Source organism: Antrostomus carolinensis, unplaced genomic scaffold (assembly GCF_000700745.2).
Source record: "Antrostomus carolinensis isolate BGI_N321 unplaced genomic scaffold, ASM70074v2 scaffold12151, whole genome shotgun sequence".
NCBI lineage: Eukaryota > Metazoa > Chordata > Aves > Caprimulgiformes > Caprimulgidae > Antrostomus > Antrostomus carolinensis.
Genome location: NW_010296341.1, coordinates 10,113 through 30,207, shown reverse-complemented (window position 1 = coordinate 30,207; position 20,095 = coordinate 10,113). Strand labels below are relative to the sequence as shown.

Below are 20,095 nucleotides of genomic sequence, written 5' to 3'. Positions count from 1 at the left end.
TCGTTCCGGCCTCGACCCGGGCAGAGGTAGGCAGCGCCAGCACATCCCGGCGTGGAGCTCGGGAGGGCAGGTACCGCCCGCTGTTTCCAGTTCGGTAACAGCCGGGGTTTTTCGGGGGGGTGTGAGGAACAGGCCCCGGTTCTGAATCCGGAACCGGCTTACATATGTCGTGAAGTATGTGTACGGGAGGTGTGAGGAACAGGCTCCGGTTCTGAATCCGTAACCGGCTTACATATGTCGTGAAGTAACTTGATTGAAGTCGGCACAAAGTGATTATTTAAAAAAAGGAAGAATTATAAAGCCTAACCCAGGAAATTACCTCGTTAAATGTTCCCCGGGTTCTTCAGCTGACATTCCGTGACATGCCGCTTAAATCCTGAACCGCAGAGGTCGGCCGGGCTCGATGGGCCAAACAGAGCCGTGCTGTATGTAACCAGATCACAAATAGGGTTGCATTGCTAAAACTCCTCCGAATCCAATTAGAACTGTTAAGTAAGCATTGTTTTGTCTCTGATCTATTATCCTTGCATCGCGTGGCTTACAGTTTCTGACTGAAGGTACAAGCCATTAGCTTGAAAGGGTTTGGAATTGCGATAGCTGCAAGCTGGAGGCAAACCCTTTTTAAGTGGTTTTATTACAGCCTGTTTGCTTCACCCACAGAAAGGGAGGTGGCTGTTGTAAACATTGGGCAGGATAAGTTGGTGTCATGCTGTTGGTGGCATGTGACGGTAGCGTTCCTGGGACTGTCTCCTCTCCTGTTTCAGATCCAGCAGTTCAGTGCTTCCAGCAAGTGTTCTCTTCTGTTTATTTCATTCGTAACTTAGAGCTGGGAATCAAACTGAACCAAATACCCGTCCTGAACAGGAAAACAATTTCTTACAAAAAATAAAGTTAGTAAATATTTAGAGAAGAAAGAGAATGCGATCACTGGATTTTCTCTTAGGTGTTGTGAGCGATCTGTTCTGAAAGTTGGTGCGGTGCAATGGTTTTACTGGTTTAGTGCAGTGACATGTGAGACCAGTCCCCAGTGAAGCCTGGGCAGAAGCAGACTGTGCACTTAAATCTCACTGCACCAATGTAAGCAAGGAGTGATGTGGTTTGGCTAAAAGTGTTTTATCTATTGCAAGAATTGGCAGTAAACTTCCATATTCATAGAAAAGGCTTGAGTCCTAAGGTTGTAACCCTCATTTGAGCATCCTTTTTCTCATGTTTAGCCTTTAGAAAGTGCAGATTAATGCAATTTTAAACCCTATTGCATTTCATAGCATGTAAATGTTTTAGATACTTGGAATTTTTTATACTTTTACGGTTTAAGATGGATTTACATATATATGTACTTATTAATCTGGTAAATTTTTATGCAATATCTTTGTATGTTTCTTTTTCTGTTTTCTTGAAAAAATGTATCAGATTAAATTACATTGTGTGCCCTTTGCTCACTTGACCTGAGGTTTCCACTACTCAAAGAACACTGTTCTATTACTCTTCTCAGTGAGATGGTGAGATAGGTACTGGTGGAATCATTTATTTCCCTCTGGGTGTGTTTACTGTTCTAGTTTGAGTCAAGAATGTCCTTTATAAGCAAATGCTGTGATCGTCACTGTTTAATATGCTTTGGCTCACAATTTGGGATGGTCTTGTAGTGTACAAAAGAAACAAAACCAGAAAATGCACCCTGGGAGCAAATCTAATGCAGTCCAGCTGCTGAGAAGCGTTCAGTCAGTGGTACCAAATTATAGCTAGTTTGACCTAAAAGGTGCTGAAGCATGTGCAATGTGGATGTTGGATTCTTAACACCAAGTGCTTTGCTCTGCAGATGTGTTTGTGTTCACCAGTGTTGCTTGCCAGTATAGGTACAGCCTATAGTAATGTATGTGCATTAAGAGTAGTAGTAAGTATGTAAGTTCAAGATAGTAAGTTCTTGACAGGCGTTTCGCTTTAGAGAAAGGAGTTCTAGAAGAAAAATGTTTGTTTTGGTTTTTTGGGGGGGTTTTTTTTGAGGGTTGTTTTTGCTGGGTTTTGGGTTTTGTTGGTTTTTGAGAAGTGCTGAAAAGCACAGGCTTTTTCCTTCTTCAAATTCCACCAGCTCCTGGATGAACTTCACCAGGTTCCCTGATGTGGGCTTATCTTCCTTACCTAGTTCAGATTCATAAAGTCGTGCAGCAGAACATAACCACCCCTTTTTTTTGTTCACAGATCCTTTGATTTGTTGCAAACCTGGACTCAATTGGGTTCTTCTGTTTATAAGAATTTAATCCCGCACCTCCCAGGAACGTAGCTGGGTGGGGCATACTTTAAGGGGATGCTTACAATTTCTGATGCTGGTAACATGGAAGAGTCACTTCAGTGGCAGGTGAAAAAAGAGTTCCTTGTTCAGTATTTTGTAAGGACTGGAATATTGCGAGAGACAATCTAACAGAGAATACTTTGTGTCTCGATATTTCTACCTCTGTTAAAAAAAAAAAAAAATGCGAAGTTTATTGTTTGAGGCAGAAAACATATTCACTTACTGAGGTACAGGTGGAAAAAGGGATTTAGGTCTTAGTCTAGCTCCAGAAGAATGTCTTTTCTCCAAGATGGATGTGACTTGCTTCTTTCAAACTGCATGAGGCCGAAGCAGGCCAGATGTCTGACATGTGAAGTCACACAGCCAAGTACAGAACTGTGCTGCAATAGAAGCTGCTGGGTGGTACAAAGTCGGCAGGGGTTTATGATATGACATTTCTGCTCCCTTGGATGCTGCCAAGTGTTCAGCCTCATCCTACAGTGAAGCAGAGATGCTTCCCCAGAGACACTGCCAGTTTGAAATTGTTCTTGTTGGTCAAGCTCCCTGAGCTTTCTGACATACAGAGTGTGCGAAGATTTCCCTGTGTAACAGAAAGGATGAGGAAGTTTGTTTTTTCCTTCACTCAAGGAATCCTTTTGGGAGCGTGTTTCAGTCTTTCTTGTTGATGCTAGCTCATTTCAATATTTATTTCCTTATTCATGTTCTCTAAGATTTATTTAGAGCAAGAGAATTAAAGCATCACCTCACCCTGGCAATTAGGAACCTCATTGGGTTTTTGCTCCAGTAGGTGATTGATTATATATGTGACGTGAATCAGGTTGATGGTTTCCCATTCTACAGCCACCTGCAGCCTCATGGTTGATTGGGGTATTCCTGGGTGAAATGGGTGGTGACTCAAATCCTATTAATCCAAGAGGTGTCATCTAATTTCCATCTTGTAAGAGCTCTTCTTTGTGTACTTTGTGAAAACAAGGAGATGGTGCTTTTTTGGCAGTTTGATACTGCTGTCCCAATTTTCTTTCGCTTTTTTTTTTTTTTAATGTACACACATGCACATAAAAGATTAATTTTTGCTTGAAGTAGTTTTATTTAAGAAAAAATGTCAAATCTTTTATTTCTTTTTCCCTGAACTTAGGGGGGGTTTGACATTTTAATCTGCTGGAATGAAAAGCTAACTGCTATTACCACACTGCTTTTGATGTGAATGCTTGTAAAACTTAATTGGTCCAATTCAAGCTACGTAACATGTGTCCAGTTAACATTGTTACATGTCTACAGCATTATATGCAGCAGAGTTGTTTTGAAAAAATATTTCTCTTTGAAAACAGATCCATTATACTTCAGTGAATATGTAATATATGAAAATACATTTTTCACCTAAATTGTTGACTGTGTTGTCTTTTGATTCATGTCATGTATATTGTTGCATGCACGTTTGGCTTGTGTAGTCTGCTCCAGATCTCTTACAGAAGCAATTCTGAAAAAAGCTTTTCTATTCTTTATACTAAACAGTCAGTAAAACTACACCAGCTTCTTCTACACCAGATGCCTAAAAATTGCTGACTTTTTCTAACTTTCTGTCATTTTAATTTTAACAGAGACAGTTTAAAAGCAGCATTTTATACGAAACCAAATTCCTTGTGAAAATGTTTAACCATCAATACTGCTGTCTACCATCTCAATGCAGATACAGCTTCTTACAAAGCGGTATCTTAGTGTTGCTCTCACTTTAAAAATTACAACAATATTTTCTGTCCTTCACCTCAGGTACTGTTCTTGAAAAGAAGAGAAAGCATGGCTTACACAGTGATTGAACCTTAAGCTCCTGGATCAAAAACTGAGGCTTTTTTCATGAAGGATGGCAACACCGTATGTTCCTGTTCCTATTCCTGTTGGAAGTTCATCATCTAGCTTTACAAACAGAAACCAAAGAAGCTCTTCTTTTGGGAGCATCTCGACGAGTTCCAGCTCCTCAAAAGGACAGCTGGAGGACTCTACAATTGGTAGTTTTAAAAAGATGAGTGTGCCTGACCAGATTGGTTCTACGTCATCTGTGTGTAGTAGCCCACTTGTTAGGACTAAATTTACAGGTTTGGATACATCCATAGAATACTGTACTCAGCCTGTAGAAGAAATAGAGCAGAATGCAGATTCCAGAAGCTGGGAAGATCGACCGTCTACGCCTACTATACTGGGTTATGAGGTGATGGAGGAAAGGGCAAAATTCACTGTAAGTTTTGGGGATAGTATAGTTCATCCTGTAATGACAAGATAATGATTGAATGTGCTTTGCATTCTCTCTCAGTAATTAATCCTGCAGTTCAGGGATGTTGGAGTACTTTACAAATACCAGCTTAACTTCAGAGTACTTCCATCTGATGGGAATGAAAATATCATTCCTGGTATTCAGGTGGGAAAACTGAGATTCATAAGCAGACTTCCCTGTAATTGTGTAGGTAAATAGGAGGGATTCATTCTACTTGAGGTATCAATTTCTGCTGGAAAAGTCAGGAATTCCTTGCAAAGTTACAGTTCCTTGTGAAACTGAACTTCTAGAAGTTCTGGATACTTAAAAGTCTTAAATAAAATGCAGCCTTTTGTTTGAAATGAATGACGAGACGTCCTGATATTTGCCTTTGACAGTTATTGGTAACATAAAACATTTAAATTAAAGTGCATTCACACAGCTTACAGCTTCTTGCATTGCTAGGTTTAGTTTCTAGTAAGGGGAATCTGTTCTGAAAACATCAGAGTAAGATGTCACATATGCAGTATCTCATGACAGAACACCAGCTTAACTGATTTGTATTGATTGTTCTCAAAATGTACTGTAGCTGGCAATTCAATTTTTTTACATGCTATAAATATATTAAGGCATTTGTGCATTTGTTTTTGTGGATGTGGTTGAAACATTTCTTTGAGATAATTCAGCAGTGCTTGTGGGACCGATGGAAGTTGTTTGTTACTAATTATTTATTAATTATGTTACTTCAGGAGAGTGACATTAATCACAAATAGGAAAGGAGGAGGAAATAGCAGGCAAATTTTTTTTCTCCTATTTTCTTTTGGATTAGAAAAGTGTGGAAGCTAATGCCTTTATGGCAGTTCAAAGGCTAGTAAAAACATCAAGTTCCTTTTGCAAAGGGTTAAATAGTACTGCTTCTTAAATTTTTGAGAATGATAGCTTGTCTCATCGTAAGTTTTTCAGTTTCTAACATCTTCATGTATGGTAGCATAAGAGAAGAGCCAATTTTTTTTTTTTACATGTAGATTAAAAGATTCCTTTTAAATAATACCTTCAAAACTAAAGCAATGATTAGTGTTGTTGTATTGACACGGGTTAGTCTGAAAATATGCCAAGGCTTATTCCACTGTGCACGTTAGATGTTCTTCAGCTGTATTTAAAATCCGGAATCAAAGTTGTCATTTTACGTAGAAGGTTACAGTACAAATGGAACATTCTTCAGCATTGAAATGCTTGGTTGCATTTTTGCTCTTTCTGAATTCACTTCTGTTGATGTGTTTGTTTCTGAAAGCATATAATTAACTGTTTGTTTTCAGTTGCATGTTGAAAATAAGCTTGCTATTGTGCATTAAAACCAGTGTGTCATTAGTGCTAGAAATTTTGGTTGCTTCAGCAATGCAAAATCAATGAGATGGAAGACAGTGGAAATTAAATTGAAATCCTCTCTAAAAGAGGAGATTCAATTGCTGTAGCTTTTTTACTATTTGTTAGCATCTCATAGTTCCCAAAAATACAAATCTGAATTAGTTAAGCTGGGTGATGTAGTAACTTCAAGAGTTAGGTGTTAGTGCATGTTGGAGTACGTAGCTGCTGAAGCTTAAGGGAGAAAAACCTAGGCTGAAAAACGACTCTGTTTGTAAGCAATTGGTCTCAATGAGTTGACAGTCCTGGAATGTTTAATTAGCACGGGGGGGTTTTTTTAAGCCAACTAGAAATCATAGTAAGATGCTGAATCAGACAGAGATTGTTACTAAATATTGGCATATTTTCATTGAATATTTTGTATTTGTAGAATAAGGCAATTGAGGATTGACTGGAATCACTTAAATTAGTTGAATTCATTTGTTTTTTCCCAAAACCTTGTGGGAAGGAAATGACAGTTGGTTTTGTAATGATCTAGTTTTTCTTGTTTATTAATTACAAATCTTTATTATTAATTAATTAAATTTTTTTTGCAATTCTTAGTTACAAAAAAAGCACCAAAAACTGTTTTTCACTTTGGCAAGAAAACCAACTAAGTTTGTTTTAGGTTGAGGTTGTTTGGGTATTTTTGGTTTTGGATTTTTTGTTTGTTTGTTTCTTGGGGTTTGGTTTTTTTTAGCCAGTAATCACAAGCTCATTGCTCTTCTTATGATCATAACTTGTAAAGACTTTTTTTAAAGTTGTCTGATATTTAATTCAAAATCATTCAAAGTGAGGGCCAAACTAGCCAGATTTTAAAAAATCATGTGTGCCTTTGTAAGCAATGTCTTTGCAGAACTTCTAGTAGAATAAAAAAATTGAATAGAATATTGATCGGCAGGTAAATAAGCAAGCATATTTCCAAAGCTGCTTGTTCTATATTTCACTGTGTACTAGTGAAGAGTTCTTCACAATCATCACAAAATAAAACTGTTTATACTTTTGCTGTGACAAGAAAGCTAAAACATTTGGGCAAACATTTATACAGAAAATGCAAGACAGAAGAATTACCTTTTAATGTTGGCTTCACAGGCATGTCTTGCAGCATGAATTTTAAAAGCTAATAGCTTTTAGTTAATGACTGCCTCTGTCACAGTCCGTGACTTCCACAGATGCTGCTGCTTGAAAGTGGAATCTCGTGCTTAAAAAGTAGATAAGAGAAGTACTTGCTGAAAAATTACTTTTAATTTGCACTGTAGTTATCTGTAGTTTGTGTAACTGACTGCAACTTAATATATTATAGAATACAAAAATGCTAAAACCAGTCTCACATGTCTACAGAAACTGGCTAGCACTGGGATTTTCACATGCTGGGACTGCAACAAGAAAAATAGGTTTATCAGCTAAGACAACCTGCTGTGAAAACATGAAATACCAGGAAAGATTTTACTATGTAACAGATTAGAAAATGTTTTAAATAGAATCAGGTTAAATGCTTGTAAAGGATTGTTTATCATTGTGATTCCAAAAATAGCTTTTTCTTCCTCGTTTTTGTTTTTGTTTTTTTAAACTAGAGAACACCTAGACTGGGGAAGCTAACCCGGTACAATTGCAGAACCACTTTTTCCTTACATTGGAAAAAGTAATGTTGCAGCATGAGAACCCTTCTTTCCTAGACGCTGCTTAATATTTTCTAGTTAAAATTGTGTGTTGTTAGATTCATAGTGTGCAGGCATTTGAGTATCAGTCCTTCTAAAAGGTAATTGATTTTTTAAAAATTATTATTATTGTTTTATTTGGTTATCCATTTGCTTTTATATAGGAGAATGGTACTGTTGTGCTGTTGTCTTGCTAAATTTTGATTCAAAGGATCCATTACTTCAGTATAATAGTTCTGATGCAGTTATCTAGGGAAGTGGTCACATTCTGCCTGGAAATACCAAATCTAATATTCAAGACAAATGGAACCAAAGCAGGATGTTATTTTTATCCTGCATCACTTTTCCTTTTGAATATAACACTCAGTAACTGATTATTACAGTCATCTTAAAACAGATTGGCTTCAAGGATTGATGAGTAAAACTATAATTCAGCAAAGGTTAAAGTAGATCACTAAGACATACTTCACTTACCTATTTGATAACTGAAACTTGGTTTTTGCTGGGGTAGAAATCTGGATGCAGTTTCACAAATGCTTTCTTACAGACAGAAAATAGTTAAATGTATTTAGTAATTATGGAAACTCCATCCTTAAATTCTGAAATTAATTTATACTGTTTGTACGGATAATTAAGTTCAATTTTCTTATAAATAAATTTATTTTTTTAAAATCTATAGGTTTTGTGTCATTAAGAAATAAAGGATAATGTCAGCCTTCCAGCCAATGCAGCCTGAAGTCCTCCACATTTTTCTGATATTCCTGTTTTTCCACGCAGGTATACAAAATACTGGTAAAAAGAAGTCCAGAGGAAAGTTGGGTTGTTTTCAGACGGTACACTGACTTCTCCAGGCTTAATGACAAGGTGAGAATTATACACTGATAAATTTCTCAGCTAACTTGCCTCACTCTTCTTTCATTTTCTGTGTCTCACATTTTTGTCACTTGCTTTCTTTTCTTGCTTATTTTACTGCATATAAAACACTTACTATATTAATGAATGAATAAGTATGATTCCTCGGGTTTTTAAAGATACAGGAAATAACTGCAGCTAGTATAAAGAAGGTATTTCTTCATCTGAAGCTGTTAGTGTGCTTCATACTTTATTCTTAATTTATGTGGTAAAGGAAATTAAAAACTATTTAATAGTTGTAGCCCCTGCATGGAAGTAGACCTAGGGGCCTGTATTCTTTTGCAGGAGTGAGCCAATAATTATTTAATCCTTTTCAGTGCAAGAAACTCTCCTCTTTTTGATAATAAAATTGAAGTTTTATGAGTATAAGAAGTTCTTTGTGTGTTGGTCAGTCTTCAGTTGTTTTCAGTGTCTTTGAAGTTAGTTGTGAAATGTTATATTAATTGTGAAATTCAACTTTAAAGCTGAAGAGAGAGATGCCAGGTAAATAGGGTTCTGGGTCAGCAACTTCATTTTTAGAACGTTTGAAAACAAACAGTGTTTGTCTAAAAAACACAAGGTTTTTGAACTGGTAAATAGCGTTTGGCTGTCACATTCAGCATTATTTCTATAGAAGCATAAAAGCAGAAAAACAGAATTACACTTCTTTGTCCTACTGTTCACACCTAAGAATAATCTTTCATTGCAAGTTTAACACATGTTCTACTATTATATTCTTTCATGTTCAAACTTGAAACTTTTTAACACTCCCTTTTTTTACCAGTAGTAAGGGATTTTTGGTATACCTTTTCTTCTCTATGGATCAATGTGCCTAATCAACTAAGAATTTAATTCTGCTGAATTTTTGCCTACGGACTTGAACTTACACATTTCTCTGGGTGCTTGATTTGACCTTTTTAGATACCTTTTAGGCTACTTTTAAAACATCAGTGTAATCTAAAACTACCACAAATTGTTGAATGTCAATTACTTCAGAGATTTCTTTCTGAAGATATTTCTATGTTTTAATTCAGTCTGTCCTAGATTAAGGAATGCCTTGATATTGACAAAAGCCTGATTTCTTTTGAAATGATGATGTTCTGGGGATTTCAACTCAAATTTCAGAAGTCAAGTCATACAACAGTTTGTATTTTGGTCAGCTATGTTGGATACGGGCCAAGAACTGGCTTACATGCATTGACTTTTAGCGTGGCTATCAGTAGTTTGAAAAATTAAAATGCAGAGATATTAATTTTAGAATAGATATTTAGATTCTACAAGTGAAGTCCTTAGTCTTTGCAGTTAAATCTTTGACAAAAATGTTTGGTTTTAACATGATTTACAAGTATTAGGACTTCTCTTTAAAAGGAGGAACTTTATTTTTCTCTTGTGCCACTGACTGACGCTTTTTCATCTTTCAGTGTCTAAACTTTTCTAAACTTTTATTTTGTTACTATTCTGTAATTCTCTAGAAGCTTCTGAATTATGGTACCTTTCAATTCCTGGAGCTGGCATTTCTGTATTATAAAAAGCATGATCTCTTGCGAATTGAAGAGTAAAAGGTTACGTGCACACATCAGTGGTTCAAAAGGCAACACCTGAAATACCTTGTTTTCTAATGACAAATACAAACATGAAGTTGCGGGCATGTACGCTCTCAGGATTTTCTGTACCATATCTCCTAGAAATCCAATATAAACAAGAGAAATACACTGTCTTAGAAATCGTTTTCTTCACTATCCTTCTTGAGGTTGGTGGCAAATGGTATTAGAAACTTGTCATTAAATGCCAACCAAATTGAATAATCAATCACTGTGTGAATCAGTTTAAAGTATTAACAGAGGGGGAATGGCTTTTCAGGAAGACTAGGTAGAAACAAAAGAGCAATATGTTTTGTATGTGTCAGGCACATATTTATTCACAAGTCCAAGCTGAACTGAGGGTTGGACTTCGTCAGTGGCTAAAAATGGAGAACATGTGAGAATAGGGACAGTGTTACAAGTTGGGGCATGGGTAGATAAAATCAGGACCAGATGAATGAATGCAGGTCAGCTAACTAATAGAAGCAGCTAGTGAACATAATAATAGCATTCTTTATTTGCCCTGATCTCTCAAAGAAAATAAATAAGGCAGAATAGATAGCAGTAGGATTCTAGTAAGTGTTTTGTACTTCCTCTAGTTTCTGAAATACTTTTAGTATGGAACAGCTAATAAAATAGAAATGAATAGGAGTAAAAGAGCTCAAAACTATGAACTTTCCTTTTATGAATTAAAGGAGTAAGTGCAGCAGCAGGTTAAGACTTGAAAGGAACAGATTTCAAGTGTGAGCAACAAGATCATTGAATGTCAAAGCTATTTACTTTCCAGGCAATGAAAAGGTTATTAAAACTCCATACCTACTGAAAGAAGACAAATAGAAGATGATGGCAAAGTAATCCAATGTAAAGGAGAGATGAGAGAGTGCCACTATAGGTCCACAAGAAGCCACATAGTGCTCTCAGAGTCAAAAGTCATTTAAAAATATACAAATAGAGATCATCACAAGGAGAGTAGTACAAACTTAGAAAGACTGAGGCAGAAGTGCTGAGATGGAAGATGAGCTATCACAGGACGCTAAGAGCAATAGGTAAAGTTCCATGGATCCTTAGAGACAGAAGTAAGGGAAGGAGACAGGAAATTAACAGATCCATTACTTGAGAGCAAACTGTAGGAAGCAAATAGCGAAGGATGTGGCAAAGACTGAAATACTGTATTTTGCTTTAATATTAACAAAAATAATGTTAATGGATGTTGGAACGTGTCAGAATTTGAGGGGTTCAGAGCAAAGGCTAAAATGCAGACATTTGGCCAGATGCATAGGTTTTGTTTGTTAAGAACACCTAGTGGATTGGAGAGGTATGTGAAGGATACACTTCTGTCCCATAAAATGGTGGGAAAAGAACTTTGTAAACTTTATTACTATGCTAGTAGAGATGTTGAACAAATAATGAAATGGCTGGGCTTAAGAACCAAGAAGTTAACTGTTTCTCTCTGAGGCTGTGCCTCATGTGATGTGCATAGCCTGTCACATGATGATGTAGGTGAGACACATCTAGATAAGATGCGGGAGCCAAGCAAGCAATCACAGCCAGCATAACTTGTCTGATCCACAGTTTTTCCTGCTGTCTGAGGAGTGTTCCAGAAAGAATGCCCAGGACTGTGCTGTTGAAAATTAGTCTGCTGACAACAGCTAGCTTTCTCATACTCTCTTCACCCACAAAAGGACTAATCTGTGGGTAGGTGTACTCTTTCCTTAGAAATAACTTACATGTTCTACATACCAGACAAGTGAAATTACCATTAGTAGAAATCTGTGTGGCTCAAAAGCTTTCCCAGCAGTGGTTATCTCTGGTCCTCTCTGCAACTAACATGGGAACTAATTTTGTTACCTTTTCTGGGTTCAGTTCTGTTCAGTATTTTATTAACTTAAGAGGGGTTATGGAGCATAGAGGATACTCTACATTTATGGTATAAAAAGTAACTTGGTAAGAGATGAAGTAACTTTGGATGACCAAAGATAAAAATGTCAGCAGAGTCTAATATCAAGATGCAATTCAGTAAGAGAAGAGGAAAAATACATTTAAATAATTAAACACAGAAATAAAGAACATGACTTTGACAATAAACCACTCTATAAAAAAGAAACTACTAGTTATCATTGACTATTTGAATATACAATGCTTGCGATGTTAAAAAAGCACCATTTCTTGTGCTATGAAATGGTACTTGTATGAGCAAGGGTGATTCACTAATGTGGTTCTTCCTTTAAACTGTGTAGAGAGATTCTAGCTGAAAGACAGTATCTGTTTAAACTTTTTAAAAACTTAATCTAATGAAAGAGCTACCCATTAGCTTTTTCAAAGAGTCCATAAAGAATAGTTAAATAAAGCCTATTGTCAGAAGGCTTAAATTGGGCCATGCAAGACAACCACTGAAGAATTATCTTGCAGCTTTGTAAACATTGAGTGCTAAACTGTTTTCAAGGCAGATTCTGGAATCCCTGTCACTGAAACATTCATAGGAATATATTAGGTGTGCAGTACATCCCTGATGGAAGTTGGCTTGATCCTGTCTTCAGAAAAAGATTAAGCAATTCTTGTGGCAGTTGGAGGAACATTAGATTTTGTGAAACCTGTTTACTTTTTCCTGTTGGTTGTAAATCCTATTCAAGATTTTTCTGTGTCAAGCACACCTTTTAAGAAAAGGCATCTAAAAATTGTTTTTCATGAAAATGTTAATTTTTTTTAATCTTCATGCATATTAGAAAAATAATTAATTGGCAGCCTTGGACAGGTCTATCATTATGTAATTTTATGCTTCCATTAATTTGCATATGTCATTTTTAAATTTAAAGAAAAATTTTAGGTATTTATGATGTTGAGTATACCCCATTACTATTTAAATAACTCAAAAATACAGTTTTGCATATTAGTTTGCCTAGAGTTTGAGCCACATCCATGCATATTGACATTTTAATATTCTACGTGTACAAGGAGCTACTCTTTACTAGAAGTATGTTATTAATGTGTTGTAATTCTGCTGTCTCCCTAAAAAAAGATGAGTTGCAAAGTTGTATGTTTGTAATGACTTTTTGTATATTTTATTTATATCATGCTTATTGTCCCTAAGTACTTTGGAAGAAACATCACTGAAATCCTCACCTGATAACTTTTTACTTGCATACAATTTTCTTATATTTACTGACTCAAAGGCATTAAATGGCAGACTCAGAGACATTAAATAACAAAGCAGAGTTTTTCATTCTTACTTTTATGTGGTAAATTTGAGAGAGAATTTGATTGTGTAAGGCAACACAGCAAGTGACAGAACTGTGTCCATAATTTATGCTATAATTTGGATTGTATTTACAGTTGAGATTTACCTTGTGCTTTAATTTAACAGAAGACAGAAAGATCCTGTGATTCTGAGTAAAGTCAGTGCCTCTGTCAAACTCGGTATTTCGTCAAGACTTTCTTCCTGGTTTTCTTCATTTGGTTTTGATTTCTGTTTCAGCTAAAAGATATGTTTCCGGGCTTTCGATTGGCCCTCCCACCAAAGCGCTGGTTCAAGGATAATTATAATCCTGACTTCTTGGAAGATCGACAGTTGGGACTACAAGCATTCCTCCAGAACCTAGTAGCTCACAAAGATATTGCTAACTGGTACGTGATTAATCTTTGCTTGTGGATTGGGATCTTCTTGTGTTCAAAGTCCTCGTATAGGCTTCTAGACTCTAGCAATATATCTTTGAGCAACATAGTAAGGAATTTCATTATCAATCATGTTAATGTTGTGCATTTGATCATTATGTGAATTATTTAGTGTCCTGTTAAGTTAATACCATCTTAGCCTAAGCAAAAAAGAGCAATTGCAGTATTTTGAATTGTACATGGTTAACTACTAACCAAAAGCTGTATATATAAACTGTTAGACTAATCCCATGTTTACTCCTAAAACATTACTTCTGTGCGCTGAATGCAGAATTGATACATTTTTAATTTATATTAAGACTAAATGTTAGGCTTTCATAATAGAAAGCACCTATTCTGTTATGCGATTAGTTTTTAAAATATATATTAAACTAAAGGTTTTTGATTTACATTACTTGATAGTAATAGAAGTACCTTTATAGATTGCTTTACATAAGTAAATGTAAATCACAAACTAAAAAAGGCTCAAGAAGAGTCTAAAAAACAGTGTGTTCAAGCAACAAGGTGCAGAAGTATCTTTGAACATGATCTTTTTTTCATACAAAGTGGAAGATTCTTCCAGAGCTCAAAGATGAGTAGAATATAATTCTGGCAAATGAAATGTAAAATCAGTTTAACATAGGCCAAAAGAGAATTTTTGTAAGCAAGTTGCTAGAGGCAGAGCAGTTAGTTCTAAAAGTCTTTTCCAACACCAGAAATAAAAAAGTTGTGAGGTTGCTGTACAAGAGATTGTAGGAGGAGGAATGAGTCTGACGAACTCTCTTCATCTGAAACTTCATTAAAAATGAAGAGTAAGCAATTATCTAGAGCAAACAGCATTCCCTCAAGAATTTTAAAGGAACTAAAATGTAAAATTGCTGAGCTACGATGTGAGACCGTATAATGCTTGTATCTACTTTTACTTTTTAGTAGTATAACTATCACTACATTTGGCACATTTTTATAAGGCATTTGACCATTGAGTTTGGGAACTAGAGATTAGTAAGTCTGACTCTTGGTACTGCTTGTAATTAAAAAACTGGTAAGCGGGTAAATAAAAATAGTACTTGGAAAAGCAATTAAGTCTTTTGCAAAGGGAATCTGTCTTGCAAGTAGTTATGAAGGAGCTCGTATAAAATTATTGAAAGGCAAGGGGAAAAGGATTGATGAAAACTTAGGGCTATTGCATATGGAATGCTGGATCACAATTATGGACACTGATGTTCAGAATACCTGGAAATGGAAATGAACAATGAGATCATGAAGTACTGTAGAAGGATCCCAAGGCACTGAGTAACTAACATTAAATTTCATGTCATGAAGTGCAAAATGACAATCAGTGCATACACACAGAATCAAAAGCTCATTTGTTTTTTACAACCTGGAAAACAACTGTTGGCATTGATACAGTTTTCTGAATCAATTTACTATTCAGCAGTAGTCAAAAAGTTGCATTAAAAATTGTTGAAGAGGAACTTGAAAGGGGAAAAAAAAAGTTATTGCTGTGGGAATCTGAATTGCACTTCCACGTAGTCCAGTACTAAAACACAACTTTGGATTTCAAAAGAGGGTCTGCTAGAAGTACAGAGAAGGCAAGCAAGAATAGATGAAGTTACAGACCAACTTCCCTGCGAGAAGAGTTCTGTACTCTTCAGTCTGTTGTCTTATGAAAGGGCTGGCTAAACAGGGCATGTGAAATCATCAAGAGGATAGGGAAGGTGAGTAAAGAATGTTAATATTTTGGATGATTCATAGTCATCTCTCAGTATGTCACACTGAGTTATGAAGCTTTGTTGTGAGATGTCAGAGACAAAAAGCTTAAATGGTTTCGAAAAGAAATTGGGATCAACCTATGAGTTTCTCTGTCAGTGGCCATTAAACATGATTACATGGGTGAAATATGTGACTGAAAAGTTTAGGAACTTCCTGGCTATTAAATTACACAATATTAGGTGTACCAAAAAAAAGGTAACTATTCTCTGAATGTCACTTATGTTATGCTGCTGGAGACAGACTAGTGAGCTGGATGGACTTCTAGTCTGCTTGAATAGAACTAGAGGCTTAATGCTTCATGTTGTTGTAGCTAGTTTGGTAATTCAGCTGGCTTGTTTGTGTCTTGATGATGGTCCATGTTGGACAAAATAGTGTTTGTCATAACTTAAGGCAAAAAAATCCAAAACAACTTTTTGACAGTATTGCTCATCAGTTACAAAAGGGAATTTAAATATTTATGGAATCAGTTTGTATTTTGATTAATGAACAGGTAGCTATCTGAAATTTAGTTTTGAGGAAAACTTAAGGCTCTGTGTGAAGAATAAGGTTTTTAATAAACTTTATATCCTATTGGTACAGCTTATGTTCTAATCTTGGGATCTGTAGACGTTCTGGATTCCTCAGGAAGTGATTAAACTAGGGAGATTTTGGGGGGGTTTTTTTGGTTTTTTTTTTACCTACTTATCAGAGAGTAAAAGTTACTATTAACAGAAATTAAGATTGCATCTTACATGAGCAGTGGTGAGCATCTGACCCTGCTCCCTCCTTAAATGCTCACCATTTACTTCTACAGTTTTGCAAATAAGTCAGACTGCTTGGGTCACACCAAAACCAAATGAGCCTTTTCTCTTTGTAGGGAAGTCTCCTTCATTTCTCTTTATGCAGTGTATTATCATTGAGACATATTGACAGTGGGAAATTTACTCTTTGGGGATGGGAGACCTCATTTGGTATACCTATTTTCCAATAAAACCAGGTTCACAAAGTAGTTTAAAGATAAAATGTAGGATGGTGAGCATATGACTAAATTTAGTCTGTTTTATGTATTTCTTCTCACATTTTGCTTTGTATTGAAGATTCGGTGAAAGATAAATTGGAATCCACCCACAGTTTGATGTGTTCAAGAGAATTTCATAACCCACAAAGTGGGAGAAAGAAGTTTAACCTGCTAAACAGAAGTGTCATCTGACTTTCTATAGATGACAAAGCTCTCCTCTGCCTCCACCCTGTATAAGAGGATGGTTGAAAAGGAGGAACTGAGTCAGCAGTTTGTCTTGTCAGGGATCTCATGTGCAGCCTGCCCCTTGCTGCCCTCTGTAATGCTGCCTCAAATGCAGAGAATGAGCAGAGGGCAGATGCCGCTGCCCTCACCTTCCCATGGGACTTAGGGTGGGAGGAAGCGACAGGCAATTACTTCGGATTCACATCTTCCATTTTTGTGCATTCATTGCAGTAGGAGATGATTTAAAGATTTATAGCAGTGAGTGCAAGCACAGAACTGCTAATAAGTTACTACTTGCTAATTAATTGTGAATACAGTATTCTGAATGGAGGTTATTTATAGAAGAATGAATACAACAGAGCAGGAAAGTCTTTAAAAAGTGGGCAAAGGGACGTGTTTGGAGATGTTGAAGAATTTTCTAAAAAGTAATCTAAACTTGGAAGATAAAATGAGCAAGGTGCTCAAAATACTCTATAGTAAACCACAGGATTACACATACTTCCTTCTTCTGGCCTTTGCAAAATAATTGATGGAGGAGGATGACAACTGATACACAATTTTAAGTTGAATGCATTAGTTTGAAATGTACGTGTAGAGATGCTATGTAGTCTATCCATGGCACGTTAACTTTGTCACTATTTTATAATTCTTGTATGTATATGTACATAAACATATACTGTATATATATAAAAATTGTATACTGTGTATATGTCAATGCCTTACTATCTTAGCAAAATAAACATGTTCCTGTACCCATGCTTAGTTCCACGGGTATTTCCTGAAGGGATCTGCATATGGATTTTAGCAGCATACTTTTTCATTCATCTTTTAATATTTATTTTTCACCAGCAGAATTTTTCAAACCTTTTCAATACCAGAGTGATAAACTTGCTTGTCAGTTGTCATGTAGCAACAAATTCTATGAAGATCTGAAAATTCATGTTCTAAATTGACTTGCTCTCTGTTTGAAAACTCTTGTGTACTTGAACAATTTCATAAGTCACATTTTAAATACTGTTATCTCATACAACTGAGGCTTCATAGTTTGTTAATGGTTTTTTGAATACTTGGGAGTAAATTTGAAGATAGATGTTTGTATGCCTTAAATGTGATCATACAATGGCAGTATCTGTTTAAGTGTTGTTGCTTTTTTGTACTTCAGGTAATTCACTCTCTTTTTATTTGGTTAAGTCTTGCAGTGAGAGAATTTCTTTGTCTGGATGATCCTCCAGGTCCTTTTGACAGTCTAGAAGAGAGCAGGGTAAGTGCTATGTAATAAAATAAAAGCATAATGCAGTAGTTGTTGTTAGAATATTGTAAAATCTGCTGAATGGTATGGAATGAAACATTTTTATTTCTGTTCTTTCACAAAAATCTGCAAATAGGTGTACTTCTAAAACTGACACAGTCTGATTATTGGTGCACGCTGATAATCTTTGACTGCTGTACTTCATCCCTGTCCCAAGATATAATCTTCTCCTTTTTGCCTTTTATGACCAGTGGATGAAATTTGTTTTTAAGGCAACTACTTCCATAAGGCAGCTGCTGCATATGAGAGTTTTTGTAGGTTTACATTCAACAAGTTATCACAACGCATCCACCTTAGACTTCAGGTCTTGCAGTAAAATGTTCTTGCTATGAAATGTAATGAAAGGACTGACTCTGACCACCTAAAATCATGTTCTTGCAGATAATTGAGCAGTGTCAGTGTTTTAAAACAGCAGCCCTTCAACATGCGTATGAGCACACTGAATAATACTGCATGATGCAGCCTGTTTTATTAGAAGTACATTTCACTGGCATGCAGACCTATATCAAGTCTGTCTAGAACAGGTGGTCTTAGTTTTCTTGCTTTATAGAGTAACAGTGTGATGTGGAATTGCACGTACATTGTTAATGCTGTAGAAATTATGAATGGTTAAGTGATGCTCCTTCAACTAAATCTGTTTTGCATGTGAGTAGGAGTGCCTTGGCTCTTGTTACATTACTGTGTACATCTGAAGGATCTGCTGTGGGGTTTGTGTTATATTTGATTTCTATACAATCACTTTTCTTTATAGCTATTTCAGTTGATGAAAAGTTATTAAAATTACAGGAATTATATGTTCAGATAATAAAGAAATTCAGGTGCCACCTTCATAGATATTTGGTCATGCATGCTGTCGTGAAGTCTCAGGGTTATTCTTCCACCGCAGGATTTTAGGCAAACTATTAAAATAGCTGTGCTGTTGTAATTTTGGCTATTAACTATTTTTGAAAAGTTGTCAGACACAGCTGTCACAAAATCCTGGTCTCCAAAGGAAATTCCACTTTATTACAGAATGGTTGAGGTTGGAAGGGACCTCTTGAGATCATCTAGTCCAACCTTCCGTTTTAAGCAGGGTCAGCTACTGCAGATTGCACAGGACCACGTCCAGTCAGGTTTTGCATGATCTACAGAGGAGACTTCACAGCCTCTCTGTGCAGCCTGCTCCACTGTCTGATCACCATCACAGTTAAAAAGTGTTTTAATGTGTTCAGATAGAATTTCCTGGTTTTTAATTTGTGCCTGTTGTCTCTTGTCCTATTAGTGGACACCTCTGAGAATAGTCTGGCTCCCTCTGCTTCATTCCCTCCCATCAGTAATTTACATCCATTGATAAGATCACTCTGAACCTTCTGTTCTGCAGACTGAAGAGTCCCAGCTCTCTCATCCTCTTCTCGGATGAAAGATGCTTAGATCTCCCTTACTTATCTTTGATCAAGATCTTTGAATCATGAGCCCTGAAGTCCTGGTAGACAACAAGCTGGAGATCAGCCAGGTCCCTCAGCACTCATGGGTGCAACCTGTTAGGCCCCATGGACTTACGTATGTCCAGTTTAAGTGCTCCCTGACCTGGTTCTCCTCCACTAAGTGTGAGTCTGTCTTGCCCTTCCTTGTCTTTTCCTCTGGTTGCAGATGTCTGGGATTCCTGAAGTCTGGTCTTAGTAGTCAAGATGGGCAAAGATGGCATCGAGTACCTTAACCTTTTCAGTGTGATTTGTAAGAAGTTCCCCCACTCCCTTCAGCAGTATGTCCATGGTTTCTAGTCTTCCTTTTGTTGATTATGTACTTGTAGAATCCTCTCATGTTTCCTTTCACGTGCTGTTGCGTGAAAGGGGTGGTAAAGCAGTTTGGCAGGAAATAAACCCCCTTTCATTCCAGCTTACCCTCGGATATCAGAGGAGCTGGGGGTGGCTGGGCTTAGATCCTGAGTGATGCCCAATTCAGCACTACGAGTCCCACAACAGCAGATTCACTCGATAGTGCACTGCACGCCCATCTGCCCAGGATTTATGGACTCTCAAGGCTAAACCTGCAGAATTTAGCAGTGTCTAGTGAGGAACGGTGTGGCTGGACAGGCACAGTTT

The 20,095-nt window shown here is 36.6% G+C and overlaps 1 protein-coding gene across 1 annotated transcript in view; it reads left to right on the top strand.

The window, feature by feature from the left end:
- The first annotated feature begins 4,051 nt into the window (after window positions 1-4,051).
- SNX16 (sorting nexin 16) overlaps window positions 4,052-20,095 on the top strand; it is a 23,926-nt gene continuing 7,882 nt past the window's right edge. The window contains exons 1-4 of the mRNA XM_010178245.2: window positions 4,052-4,517; window positions 8,369-8,455; window positions 13,535-13,683; window positions 17,897-17,966. Of these exons, the coding sequence (XP_010176547.1) occupies window positions 4,146-4,517; window positions 8,369-8,455; window positions 13,535-13,683; window positions 17,897-17,966 (678 nt within the window). The 5' untranslated portion in view covers window positions 4,052-4,145. The remainder of the gene's footprint in view (window positions 4,518-8,368; window positions 8,456-13,534; window positions 13,684-17,896; window positions 17,967-20,095) is intronic.